The sequence below is a fragment of the Ammodytes marinus genome (genome assembly GCF_949987685.1).
Source record: "Ammodytes marinus genome assembly, chromosome: 12".
Taxonomy (NCBI): domain Eukaryota; kingdom Metazoa; phylum Chordata; class Actinopteri; order Uranoscopiformes; family Ammodytidae; genus Ammodytes; species Ammodytes marinus.
In genome coordinates this window covers 24,332,704-24,346,759 of record NC_137216.1, presented here as the reverse complement: position 1 = coordinate 24,346,759, position 14,056 = coordinate 24,332,704, and the positions used below count along the sequence as shown (strand labels likewise).

Here is a 14,056-nt window from a genome sequence, read left to right as displayed (position 1 = left end):
ACCTGTTACATGGACGAAAAGCGGTGTTAATAGAGTTAAAGCGTTCGTTGTAGAAACATAAACAGAAGTTTCAAAGCCTGCCGCCATAACAAAACAAAGCCCGCGAGAGTAAGAAATGACTACAAATCAGTTGTTGCATTGTGGGTAATGTAGTGTACCTGTATTAACAAACGCAAGTTATTTTGAATTCACAATTTTTAATAACATCTGTTTTTGGTTTCCTATAAATCAAATATAGCTGTTAAAATGTGTACAAGTAAATCAAATATAGTTGTTAAAATGTGTACAAGTTTTGAAAAAAGAAAATGTTTGGGGCAAAATAGTGACGAACTATATCCGGTCTCACTGCATGTAACTATTTCACAATAAAGGTCATCGAGCCAATACAAACCGGAGTATCCTTAATTGTTTTATTTTTCAGACCGGTGTTATTATTTAGGATACGCAATATCACTATATATAATACTATATCTCCATTTATATTGTAAATATGCGAAATTTGTTTAACTTTATTGTGCGTAAACTTCTATACTGATAGTTACACACCGGAAGTGTTTCCTGACAGCTGTGATTGGTTCATACGAAAATATTGAATGTCTGTCACGTTATATCGTTCCACTTCCAGACTGGACTGAACTAAACCTAAACGTGCCAGGACAATGGAAAAGATTTTATGTAATGTCCACGGTAAGTCGCAATTAGTTAACAATAGTGAATTGTTAGTTATAAAATGGAAAGGTAGACATTTTGTTGTGTTTCCAGAAGTTTTGTTTTTGTTACATTTACAATGTGCATGACAAGGCAGTTCCTTTCGATGGTCTGTCTAAATTTCCTAACCTTTATGTTTTTTTTCTCAACCATTTCCCTCGTTTACTTGCAGTGAGTTGAAAGTATATCATTTGTTTTTTATGTCTCCACACAGGCTGCCTGTGTATGCTAAAAACGGGCGTAAAAGATGGACCAAGTAAAGGCAAAAGCTTTTACGTCTGCGTTGATAAGCAAGGCTGTCCTTTCACTCAGTTGGCCAGGTATTTACATCACCGTGGGGCAGATATTTCCTCAACGATCCCCTCTATCTAAGACAGATCAATTTTAAAAGGATGGCAAAGGATAAGGTGTATGCTAGCTCCCTCTACAGCAGTTACATGGATTATAAACCTGCAATAATATTGTAGGAGAAAATCTACAAGTCCCTCAATAAAGTAGCTCTAGTAAATAATACTGTGGTCAGATCTAAATACTTTTCTTTAATTTATTAATCGCATCAGGGAAATTCTATAGTTCCAGAAGCAAAATGATAACATGATCAAATGTTCATTAAAAAGTGCACAAGTGTCCCAAATTCAAGTACATCCAGGCAGAGATGCATGAGTTCACTATCCTATACCTAAACATCTGAATCATCTGTAAATACAATTAATTAGATACAGTTTCATACATTTTGTTTGGCAATTATTTAATTTTCCTTTTTAGGAACGTTCTATTTTGGTATACATACCCATTCATATCAGCCATGACCTTATACATACTTGGTCGGAGTCTGACCATTGTCCTTGTCAACTATTATCATATAAGTAAGATTTATGTTCCTGTTCTTTGATCTGCATTATCATTATCATCTCTTCCAGCATCCCACCGTCCCACTGTCTCAATCATGAAGATTCGATGGTGGAACTCCAAGCTCTCACCTACAATCTACAACAGCAGAGCCACAGGTGGGTGTGCTGCTGCTGGATGGTTTTCTGGTCCAAAAAAGGAATGATTTTCTTATACAACTTAGAATAGAAGTAATAAAAGATTAGACCTGTTGCAACTGCTACTACAAAGTCTCAGGTTGGTTGCAATAGACCCCTGACTCAAGTCTTGTTTTTATTTTTCCAGGTTGTTTTACCGGTGTATTATGGGTAAAAAAGCAGGCCAGAGGTGGTGTGGAAACGTGCCTTGGACTGCAGTAAGACTGACACAGATTTCCCCATTTGCGCCTTTTTATGTAACCTCCAGCTCTGAGAGAGTGTCTTTAATCACATTCCTAAAAAAACGGTCTTTGAACCATTTAAAAATGTCTTGTTGTTTTCCATCATTTCAGCCAGAGAAAGAAAATAGAAACCCTCTCGCGGACACGCAGCGTCCACCGTCCTGCCTGCCGCCTGTCCGCAATCCCTTCAAGGCCCCCATCAAGACGGACAAGGATTCTGAGTGGAGAAACAAACAGTGTGCTCAAGGTGACGAGAACAGGGGCAAGGAGAGAGGCAGTGAGGCAAGTTCCAAGGCCAAGGGAAGAGAAAGTTATCAGAAAGAAAATGTGGAGAGCGGCGGTGCAGGAGTGGTAGAAAAAGACAAAGAGGATTCATCGGATTCTTACCGAGGTAAACAACTTCCACCGGGGATGAAGGTAAAGAAGAGACTTTCAGATGAGGAGAAGAACGGTCCCAAAGCGAACAGTGCGGAAAAAATCTCTGAAAAGGTGCAAGAAAAGACTGAAGAGGTCCACACAGAGCGAGGAGAAGCAAGAAAAACTATTTCTACCACTATCACCAAAGATGTTCATCCTGACAAAACTATTCAAGGCTCAAGGGATCCTCACAAGAACTCGCCCAAGACACCAGCCGATGCCGAACCTCGTCTGGTTAAGCAAACTGAACCTTCTGTAAAAGAGAGTGTCTCTAAATCTGCACCCAGTAGTAGCACTCATTCTTACAGAGACAACAGTGATAAGAAAAGGAGCCCCACATCTAGCAAACCAACACAATCAAGTCAAACTAAAAAGCACCAAGATGACGATAGTGATGATGATGATGATGACGATGATGATGATGATGATGATGATGTAGTGGTGGTGTCGGTGAAACCTGCCACTCAGAAAACTCCTCCTGTGTCTGCCGTACAAAAGACCCTGACGGCCTTCCCCGGGTTCAACCCAGCTTCTAAGGTCAACGGTCTGCAGCAAGATCCCAGAGGGCTGCATAGCCTGCTCACTGCTCAACTCCAACAGAAAAAGGTGAGTTAGTTTGCACGCCTTTATTGTCCAGTTGACAGATTTTGAAAGCAAACCATGTCATACATTCTCTTTTAATAATAAAGTGTAAGAGTTGGACCAATACTGTTTTTAAGGGCTAATATCAATAAAGAATTTAGGTAAAGAACTTTTATTTAGGTAAATATGTTGTGTGACTTGGCAAACCAAACCAGGTTCTCCGTAGGGTTCGGTTATCTTTTCCATGTGTCCATATTTATCTCAGTATGTCTATCCTCTCTCGTTAAGGCCACTCTGTCTGTGGTGAACATAGCAGCTCTGCCAGATAAAGGAGAGAGGTTGAAGACTCAGGTCAAAGAGCTGGAGGATGCGCTGGATTCTCTGAGCCTCACTGCTGCTTCTCTGCCTGGTAACTCACTCACTGTACAAAATGATGTTTGAATAGTCTACTATGTAAAAATGTATGATGTTTTAAATATAGATGAATAATGACTGCCATTTCGTAAAGAAAAGGAGATTAAGCACCATTGCATCATTAATGTACGTTATACGTATCACTTTTCAGAGTCCCAGGATGGAAGTAGTAGCAGTAATGGTGGTCCGGGTAGCATCCATGTTAACCCATTCAGCCGGCAGGGTGGCACCATCCTGCTCCCCGCCCCCCCAGCCCCGGGCATGTCCCAACACCAGGCCTCTGGTAACTCGCTTGGACTCCAAATGAGCCAGGGACACACCCAGACATATGGAGGTAAGATAAACAGATAAAAAATGTCTGTGATTGTTTGGTTTCTTTTTTTAGACAATTCTGTCAGCCCACTATCATCTCTTGTTTATTTGAAGAAATAAAACTTGTGTATTTCAATCTATCTTACAACAACAATTTGTAGCATCAGGTCTTTCTCCGTCCCCTATTTTTGTTTCTCTCATAATTAATTTTTTCTTTGTTGGTTTCTGTTTAACAGTCATGCAAACCCCCTAACTCTCATTCCTTCTTGTGTCCAGGTAACCCACAGGCCCAGGCCTTTTACGGTGGCAGGATGACTGACAACCGTATGCTGGCGGTGAAAAATGCCACCTCTGAGGCCATCGACCATCTCCACAAATCCCTGGAGTCCTGCCCCGGCCCTGAAGAAGAGGTTCCAGACCCAAAAGGCATCAAGGTTACACACCATTTTCCTTCACTCAGAATTTCTGACACTAGTCATGAGATTTGTCAAGACTTCAGAGAATGATGCATTTATTGATATGTTCCTACGTGTTTAAAAATACAAAAATGGTTCACCTGTTGGCTAACGCGCCCCACACACATCCTGCGTCTACCTCTGGAGCGCGTCGCCTTACCTTACTGCTGCCTCTCTCTGACTTTTCTCGGACACACATGCAACGTCTCAGCAGCTGCTGCTGCTGCAGCGCTGCTTCTAAAAGCCCTATCTTTCTACATAGAGTTTTCATAGATAATTCCCATTTAAAATGAAGTTCTTTCATGCCATCTATGATGCATATGATTTATATTGAGTCTGGACAGTAATCCGTGCGCCCCATTGCCATTTTTTTTCTTTTTTTTTGCCATATTTTCGCTTGTTGGAAGTTTTATTTTGAAGGGGACACACCAGGAAATGGTGAAACTACAGCGAAAGCTGCCAGTATGAAGTCAATGTGACTCTCAGCAGAGTATTTCAAAAATCACTTTACTGATTTATACGGGAGAGAGAGGGGGGGTGTGGTCGGGGAAGAAGAAGGCCGTAGACACAGATAGAGCAACGGAAAACTGTTGCGCTCATCATGATCTTTTTTATTTCTTCACTATATTGGATCTCTATATGTGTCATTTATTCAAAAATGAAATGCCGGAACTAATTGAAAATTAGGTTTTAAATCCCTCGGATTTTGATTGCACAATTAAATCGTGAAATAAAGGGATTATTCGACTGAGGGATGTTTTATTTTGAAATAAACACACCGGGTAAACGTGTAACTAGAGTGAATGCTGCTGGTATGACTGTCAGCAGAGTATTTCTCTATCAGTTAGCACAGAGACGCGAGAGAGACGCGCTGCTCTCAGAAAAAAAATAGGCGAGCCTCCTGAGGTGAAGGGGAGCGTCGCTGCAGACGTGCCTCCGACGCGCCTCAGCAGTGCGTCTGAGGTTGGATGTGTGCTCGCTCTACGTTGATTTCACAGTCTGTGACAAAAAGTCAGACGCAGACGCGAGGTAGACGCGCAGTAGAGGTAGGATGTGTGTGGGGGCCGTAAGGACACAGAGCCCCCATGTTCTCTTTTGATTGGTAAGTAATAACCTTGTCCTTCTGTGATTGGTTGATCAGGTGACGCTCCTGGCCCATCAGAGGAGAGCGTTGGCCTGGCTGCTTTGGAGGGAAAACCAGAATCCCTGTGGAGGAATTTTGGGTATGTTCACTGTAATTTGACATGATCTTAATTAAAGACGTTACAATGGTGATGGTAGAATAATTTGTCAGAGGTAAAAGCAAGTCGGTGAGTAATCTATTTTTTCTCAAACCCTCTATGGGGCACAATGACATTAATTATGGACATTTCTTTGTTTTTGTTAACAACAAAAAGTAATTTCTTAAGTAACTTTTTCACATAGTAATTGTCTGTATCGTCTCTCAGCGGATGACATGGGTCTGGGGAAAACCCTCACTGTGATTGCTCTCATTCTGGCCCAGAAGAAAAAGGCAAAAGACGAAGATAAAAAGAAGGATGGCTGGATCTCCAAAACTGGTAATTCTAATTTTTTTCACTCTTTCAGTTCTGTTAGAATACAGAAATGTAATCATTGAAGTGTGCCAGTTTTGAATCCTGTCTTTGTTGGTTTGTTCATTTAGACTCAAGCGTGGTGGTTTCTAATGGCACCCTGATCATCTGTCCTGCCTCTCTCATCCACCATTGGGAGAGGGAGATTGCGAGACATATAAAGCCTGGGAAGCTGACTGTTTATGTGTACCACGGCCCCAACCGCGAGAGAAGTGCAAAAGTGTAAGAGAATCATGCACACATACATACCACTTGTAGGATCTAATTGGTTTAATTAATGAAGCTCCAGCTTGACGCTCCTATGTTAAGGGATTGAACTGGACTGTTAAAACATACAGTCAGACTGATTTCAGTCTCTGTCCCTCAGGTTGGCAGGTCATGACGTGGTGGTGACCACATACAGTCTGGTCTCCAAGGAGATCCCAGTCCAGAAGGAGGATGCTGAGAAACCCAGTAAAGATGCTGATTCTGTGGTAAGTAATATACACTCACCGGCCACTTTATTAGGTACATCAGTTAACTTATCAGCCAATCACATGAAAGCAACTCAATGCATGTAGACATGGACAGGACAATTTATTGAGGTTGAAACCGAGCAACAGAATGGGGAAGAAAGGGGGATTAAGTGACTTTATACATGACAATGTTGATGGTGCCAATAGGGCTGGTCTTGAGTATTTCAGAAACTGCTGATCTACTGGGATTTTCACTCTAAACCATCTTTAGGGTTTACAGAGAATGGCCCGAAAAAGAAAAAATATCCAGTGAGCGGCAGTTGTGTGGATGAAAATGCCTTGTTGATGTCAGAGGAGGATGGGCATACTGGTTCAAGATGATAGAAAGGCAACAGTCAGTGCGTTTACATGCAGACTCATAATCGGGTAACTAAACGAATAAGACTTCAACAGGACTTTCAAACTGCATGTAAACACATTTATCCGATCTACTTCGCACACAAATCGGCACAATAACGGACAAGAGAAGTCGGATAAGAACACCTAGATAACTCGTTCATAGTCGTCATTCTCTCTGCATGTATACAGGGATCGGATATCGCATATCGGACTTCTCGTTCTGTGCTTGTGTGCCTGCGCGTTATAGGCTACACCATGGGTTATGGCCGGAAAGGAACCGGACGTGACTGTTGAAAGCATAGTGGAGACAGCCATGCATCGGACATTTATCCGATTACTGAAAGGCCATGTATACTCAGACAAGTGACACGGTCCGTTCGAGTGTCTAGTTCGATACATGTCTTAATCCAATCTAGTTGTGCCATGGAAACGCACTGAGTAACTCAAATAACCACTCGTTACAACCAGGGTATGCAGAATACCATCTCTGAACGCAAAACACGACCAACCTTGAAGCAGATGGGCTACAGCAGCAGAAGTCCCCATTGGGTGCTACTCCTGTCAGCTAAAAACAGGAAACTGAGGCTACAATATGCACATGCTCACCAAAATTGGGCAATAAAAGATTGGAAAAGTATTGCCTGGTTTGATGAGTCTCGATTTCAGTTGTGAAAGTCAGATGGTAGGGTCAGAATTAGGTGTAAACAACATGAAAGCATGGCTCCATCCTGCCGTGGACCATCAACCATGCCATGTTAAAAGTAGCTTAAATCCCCTTTCTTCTCCATTCTGATGCTCTGTTTTAACTTCAGCATGTTGTCTTGACCACGTCTACATGCCTAAATGCATTGAGTTGCAGCCATGTGATTGGAAGATTAGCTTTTTGTTTTTATAAGCAATTGAACAGGTGTACCTAATAAAGTGGCCGGTGAGTGTTTATACTGTATGTATATTTATTTAAAAGCTTCAATGATGTAACTTAAGATTCTGCCTCTAAGATGTGAAAGCGGACAAGTACTTACACTTTTGCAAGTCATTCCCTTGTCTTTTTTTACCAAGCCTTCAGGCTCAGCTCCTCTCATGCGAGTGACCTGGGCCCGGGTGGTTCTGGACGAAGGACACAACATCAAAAACCCCAAAGTGCAGACCTCCATGGCCGTGTGTCAGCTGAGGGCTCGGGCTCGCTGGGCTGTCACTGGTACACCCATCCAGAACAACCTGCTGGATATGTACTCACTGCTGAAGTAAGACAACAATAAATACAAGAGTTACTTCCTATGTTTGTGTTTCTGCTTGAAATCAAGGTATATTAGATTTTTTTTCTTTTTTTCGATTGTTTCTTCCACACTTAATCGGAATGTGATTCAGCTCACTCACCCTGTGTCTGTCTACCTTTCAGGTTCCTGCGTTGTTCTCCGTTTGACGAGTACAAACTGTGGAAAGCTCAGGTGGACAACGGCTCCAATAGAGGCAGAGAGAGACTCAACATCCTGACCAGGACTCTGCTGCTCCGACGAACCAAAAACCAGCAGGATAGCGCAGGAAAACCTCTGGTACGGACTGACGCACAACTGCTATTCTTGTGTTCTGGAAACTCATTATGAAGTCCACAAACCTGCTCTTTTATATTGTCCTGCAATGGTAGTGCTGCCGGTTTGTTTGCTCAAACAGGTCAGACTCTTTGAAAGATACAACTGAGGTGTGGATTGATTGAAACACTCACTCTTGACTGCAGTGAAATGTTGACATGTTTCAGGTGTCTCTTCCTGATCGGACCTGCGAGGTGCATCAACTCAAACTGTCCCAGGACGAACAGGCTGTGTATGACGTGGTCTTTGCCCAGTCCAGGTAACATGATTGGGAATGATATGATATGAGTAAACATCTCCCATCTTCTGTAGTCTTTTACAGTGTAGTAGTCACTCTTTCGTTTTACGGTTAGGAAGGTTTCAAACTGAGCAGCTAAGATGAACTAGCCTAAGTCTGAAAATGCTAAGGAATTGTAGGATACTGCTTGTTTTGGTATCTATTTTGGCGTAGCAACCACAGGAATACTTTTAGAAGTAGAGAAGAAAAAATTACCATCCTCAAGATAACTGGGGCTTAAAATGTTAAATCAATAAAAATAAATATATGACTGTAGGATGTTAATTTTACTAGTCTATCCACTCTATGCCTATAGATCTACTCTGCAGAACTACCTGAAGAGACATGAAGGAAAGGAAGTGAACAAAGGAAGCACTCCCACATCCAATCCCTTTGACAAAGGTGAACGGTCAGCTGCTTGTTTGATAATTGTGGCGAAGCAGAGTGGGTTGGGAATACCACCCCAATTGTGATATTGTGATTGTTGGATTTACCTGTGTATGTTTGTGCCTCAGTCCAAGGATTACTTACCCTTTTTAAAAATATTTTCTTAAGGCACATAAATTATTCTTTGTGTGATGATATTGCCGGAACAAAAAATTCATCAAGAAGAAATCTATTATGTTCTCAATGAAATACAAATTTTAAAATTATTTGTTTGCTATTACCCACATTTCTTAGTTTTACTTATCTGTTTAACCCAAAGTTTGTCTGCTTTTTTTTTTTATGAATTTTATGAATTTTCCATTCGGGTGAATAAAATCTGACTAGTCTTTTAAGTCAAACCTGGATAGTAATAATCATTCTTCCCTCCTCAGTGGCCCAAGAGTTTGGTATGTCCCAGTCAGACCCGGCTATGTCCAGTTCCCAGCAGCCCCAACAGGCGTCCAGCACTGTCCACATCCTGTCTCTGCTGCTGCGCCTCCGACAGTGCTGCTGTCACCTGTCACTTCTTAAGAAGGTACACACACACACACACACACACACACACACACACACACACACACACACACACACACACACACACACACATACATACTATTTGAACTAACAGTTGTGTCCTCAATCAAAAAGACATGCTCAGATACACAGTAAATCACACTACAAAAGGGGTCAATTCATTATAGAATAAGAATAACTAGAGGATAAAGTAAAGTAACTGATCAAGGAAGCTCATCAATTACATTCACAAAAACAGTTTTTAAATATCTTGCTTTTTAAAATGATTAATCAGACTAAAGGATTTGAGTTTACTTTTAAGTTACTTAAACCTGCAGTGTGTAGAATTTTGGGTTTTATTTCCTAGCAGATTTTGTAGAAAGTAATTATAATATCCATAAGTACATTTAATTTAGTGCATAATAGCTGAAACAATTAATTTAATAATTTTTTGTTCCCTTAGAAAGGGTCTCATATATGTCCATATTTCTGCATATTTTGGACCAAGGCCTAGTGCCGCCATCTTGAAAGTGTCATAGTTGGAATGTCATCAGGTGCATTGTTTAAAATTTAGAATTTTTCTTGTCCTTGAAGGCCACTGTAGCTTCTGTTATTATTCTAAAGGGGTGGGGTTACCCAGGGAGCGTTGCATTCTAGAACTTTGTAGAACTTTCTTGATGAGGTCATATTACACACTGCACCTTTAAATTCCACAATGGAAACATGGCTGACACTGCTTTCACTCTACTCTCATGATGCATAGCCCTCCTACAAAGGAGAATGTCTGGAAATGAGGGTTGAGAGTCAAATAATATTTGCTCATGACTAAATAAATAAATGTCCATAGTAATATGTATAAGTAAACCACAAGAATTAGAATTGTTTCTGGCATTTGATACACAAAGACAAACTGCATGAAATAACCTTGTTTGTTGGATTTTCTTCTTGCCAGACTCTGGACTCCACAGAGCTGCAGGGGGACGGGATCGTCCTGTCTCTGGAGGAGCAGCTCAACGCTCTGTGCCTCTCCTCCAGCCCCTCACCATCGGGCCCCGACCTCAAAGACACTGTGGCCCTGAACGGCACCCGCTTTGCCTCACAGCTGTTTGAGAACACCAGTGAGAGCACCAAGGTAGGTGACCCTAGATTAGGTGATAATGAGTCCTTAATGGATGGATTAACATAGACCACGCCCTCTTTTCAGAATATAACAATTGTTTTTGTTCACCGGAGGCCAAGGGATTAAAATAACAAGAGGTGTTGTTACAGCATTGTGGCAAATCGGGATGTTCCTCTTTTTTTATTTCCATTTTAGTTTCTCAGTCCCTCTATAGTTGCTGTCTACTTTATTTACTCTATTTCATTGTGTTGTTTTATTGCACAACCCTAGAAGAATAGCCACTTTTTCGTTCAATTCACATCCTGCATCATGTGTACGTGACAAATAAAGTTTGTGAATCTTGAATCTCTATTGCTTGGTCGGATATGTGCAATGTACTCTCTCAACCATGGCCCCATCCTGAAAGGTTAATGACTGATCATATATTAGTTATTTAGGTATAGGTCTCTTTTTTATCAACTTTTCCTGTGTAACTTTTGTTGCTGTTTTTTATCAAAATTTAACAACAAATTAAATTCCACCTCAATCTTGCAGATTTCTGCCGTTATCTCTGAGCTGAAGGCAATCAGACAGAAGAGTGATGATCAGAAAAGGTAAAACATTTCACTCATCTCAGACTCTGCTTTCATCCACTTTTACTTGAAAATCTGCCTGACTTTTGAATTATTTATTCATCCTTTCAGCAAAAAAAAAAGTTATTTTGGCAGACAGACACATCGGGTGAATATAGTTGTATTGTAGTTGACAATTCAATCAAGTTCCACTCAGAAGCTTTGTGGTTTGTTTGTTGAAGTCCTCTCTAAAACGTACCTGTAGCTATAGGATCTTTTGAACGCATTATACATTCAATAACATATTAACTACTTATATTTCTTAAACTGTAAATGTTCACTGCAACTGACCCACTTTAGATTATCCTTAACCACAGCAGTAACCAGGTTGTCTAGTTGTATGTTATGGCTATTTTTCCATTTGTGTGTGCTAAATGGTTGTTGAAAACTTAAAAAAATATATATATCATCATATTTTAATCCACATGGTATGTCCTCTTGTAATGTGTAGTGTGATCGTGTCCCAGTGGACCAGCATGCTCCAGATTGTTGCGGTTCACCTGAAGGAGATGGGCCTCAGGTACGCTGTTATAGACGGGACAGTCAACCCCAAACGCCGCATGGACCTGGTGGAAGAATTCAACACTAACCCTAAAGGCCCACAGGTACAGCTCAACTTACTACTACTACTTTTAGATTAATCGGCAGGTGTTTCTTATACAAGTATGAACACTATTTAACAATTTAAACAAATTAAAAGTAAATTACTTTTTAACTTGTATGGTTATAAAAATTAAATATGCAATTAAGTGCATTGTTTCACACAACTTTAATTAAAGTCAAAGTAGGTTTCCATTTAAAAAAAATAATGGGTTACACACACAAAAAAAACATTGACTTATATTTCTGTTTTCCTTCCAAAGGTGATGCTAGTTTCTCTTTGTGCTGGAGGGGTTGGACTCAATCTCATTGGTGGGAATCACCTCTTTCTCATTGACATGCACTGGTGAGATGCACACTGACATGCACAAAAACAAAAGAGTGTCATTACTGATGTTTGTAAATACAGATATACAGTATGTCTTTTATTTATTTATGACAGTCTTTTTTTTAATTCCATTTATTGTGGTGTTTTTAATCATCACAAATGGATGGATGTGTAATGCTACTTATGAAGTGAGAAAATATTTGACATGTTCAGTAGTATAAGTAAAGGAAAGTTTTCAAATCACTGACCAGACCCCTGTATTCTCTGACAGGAACCCAGCTTTGGAGGATCAGGCCTGTGACCGAATCTACAGAGTTGGACAAACTAAAGATGTTACCATTCACCGGTGTGTATGCATAATAATATATTTTTATTTTTTTTATAATACACTTTTTCAATATAGCGCCAGAAGCAGAGTTACAAGTTGCCTTACAAAATACCACAGATGCAGCGAATCCTAGAGAAGAAATAAAAATGGAACCAAACTATGGCTACAAAGTGACAGAATGCTACATAAAAATACAGTTAAAATTGCATAAAACAGATCAACAAATAAGCAAAAGATCTAACTTACGGATTCATTAGTAATGTTTTCCTGTGGTGGTTCGGAATAAAAACGTTCATGGACATCTGGATCTTAACTAGACTTTAATTTACATGCATCTTCATTATTAGTTCATTTTTCTGAAGGCTGTTGAAGTGCCTTGTTAATATATTGTAATTTTGCCTATGTCTATTAATAAACAGTATTTTGCTTGTATGTATTTCTAGGTTTGTGTGTGAAGGCACAGTGGAGGAGAAGATTTCCACCCTGCAGGTGAAGAAGAAGGAGCTGGCCCAGAACGTGCTGTCAGGAACAGGAAGCACCTTCACCAAACTCTCCCTGGCAGATCTCAGGATCATATTTGGTGTCTGAGACCGGAGAGAACTGAAGGACGCTGTGTGCCACATTATGAAACCCACAGCTGTAACAACAGAGAGCTGTTCATTCATACACATTCAAAATTCAGAGATGAATGAAAAGCCTAATAAGAAAAAATTACCTACATTTTTAGAGTTTATTTTCCATGTTATGATTTATTTGTGGGGCCTTATCTACAACTACAACTGCTACACAACATATAGTTTAACTTAATTAAAGTGAAAACCTCTGTTCAGCTCACTCAGAATATGTATAACTTCTGTTACCTTATAAATGCTGCTTTTGAGCTGAAGCTGGAAATCAAAATCCTCAATTTGAGTAATTTAATATGCACACTATCATGCAACAACACGGTGGTATTTATTGGCTGTGTCCGAGTGCAAATGCTGTATGTGACCAAAAGGTCAGGTACTACTTGTTTTTTGGTGCAAATGAGGCTTCCCTTTCTTTTGTTTGTCCTAAAGCATTTATCTGTATTCCTAGTGGAGTTTTGTTCTCTATATTTTACGTTTTTATTCTTGTATTTTTTGAATGATGTTTTAATAAATACGGATTATGGAACTTTATGTGACTACTTTCTGTATAAAGTACAAAGTCATTTGAAATGAAATATCAATTCAAAATGTTATGAAGATAAATCCAGATGTATAATGTTTGGTTTGGATTTGAAGGTTTTCTGGCAATATAAAATCGTTTAATATATTGTCACTTAGCAAAACACTGTTGATTTTGAGGTGACTGTGTGGGTGATGAAAACATATTGTTTACATTTATTTATAAATATGTCATATTTTTGTCTTACAGATTTACTGCTATCTCCATGGTGTAGGCTACTTTGTGCAGCCGGCCATTTTTTCATTGCTCATTCACTTCCTGTATATTCAGAGGGTCGCTTTATCTCCATGCTGCATTTAGGAAACCTCGGAATTTTGGGCTTCGCAGTCTGAGAGAGTAGTGAAAGATTCCACACAGATTTTTTTTACAGCTTGAATCCACATCAGGGAACACGTTATAATTCTGCCCAAGATATAAAAACTAAAAAACAATCTATCAATGTTTTATTTTTCTG

At 39.9% G+C, this 14,056-nt stretch overlaps 1 protein-coding gene across 1 annotated transcript; it reads left to right on the top strand.

Annotated features, from left to right (window-relative positions):
- Nucleotides 1–590: 590 nt before the first annotated feature.
- ttf2 (transcription termination factor, RNA polymerase II) lies at nucleotides 591–13,445 on the top strand. Its single transcript, XM_080038150.1, has 23 exons — nucleotides 591–687; nucleotides 923–1,028; nucleotides 1,629–1,715; nucleotides 1,882–1,951; nucleotides 2,087–2,998; nucleotides 3,263–3,383; nucleotides 3,540–3,722; nucleotides 3,977–4,134; nucleotides 5,297–5,378; nucleotides 5,604–5,714; nucleotides 5,819–5,969; nucleotides 6,115–6,220; nucleotides 7,661–7,845; nucleotides 8,001–8,154; nucleotides 8,358–8,449; nucleotides 8,784–8,869; nucleotides 9,286–9,428; nucleotides 10,359–10,538; nucleotides 11,061–11,119; nucleotides 11,589–11,742; nucleotides 12,001–12,083; nucleotides 12,337–12,411; nucleotides 12,837–13,445. The coding sequence occupies exons 1-23, from the start codon at nucleotides 660–662 to the stop codon at nucleotides 12,979–12,981; spliced, it is 3,471 nt and encodes a 1,156-aa protein (XP_079894276.1). The 5' UTR covers nucleotides 591–659; the 3' UTR covers nucleotides 12,982–13,445.
- The last annotated feature ends 611 nt before the right edge of the window (nucleotides 13,446–14,056 follow it).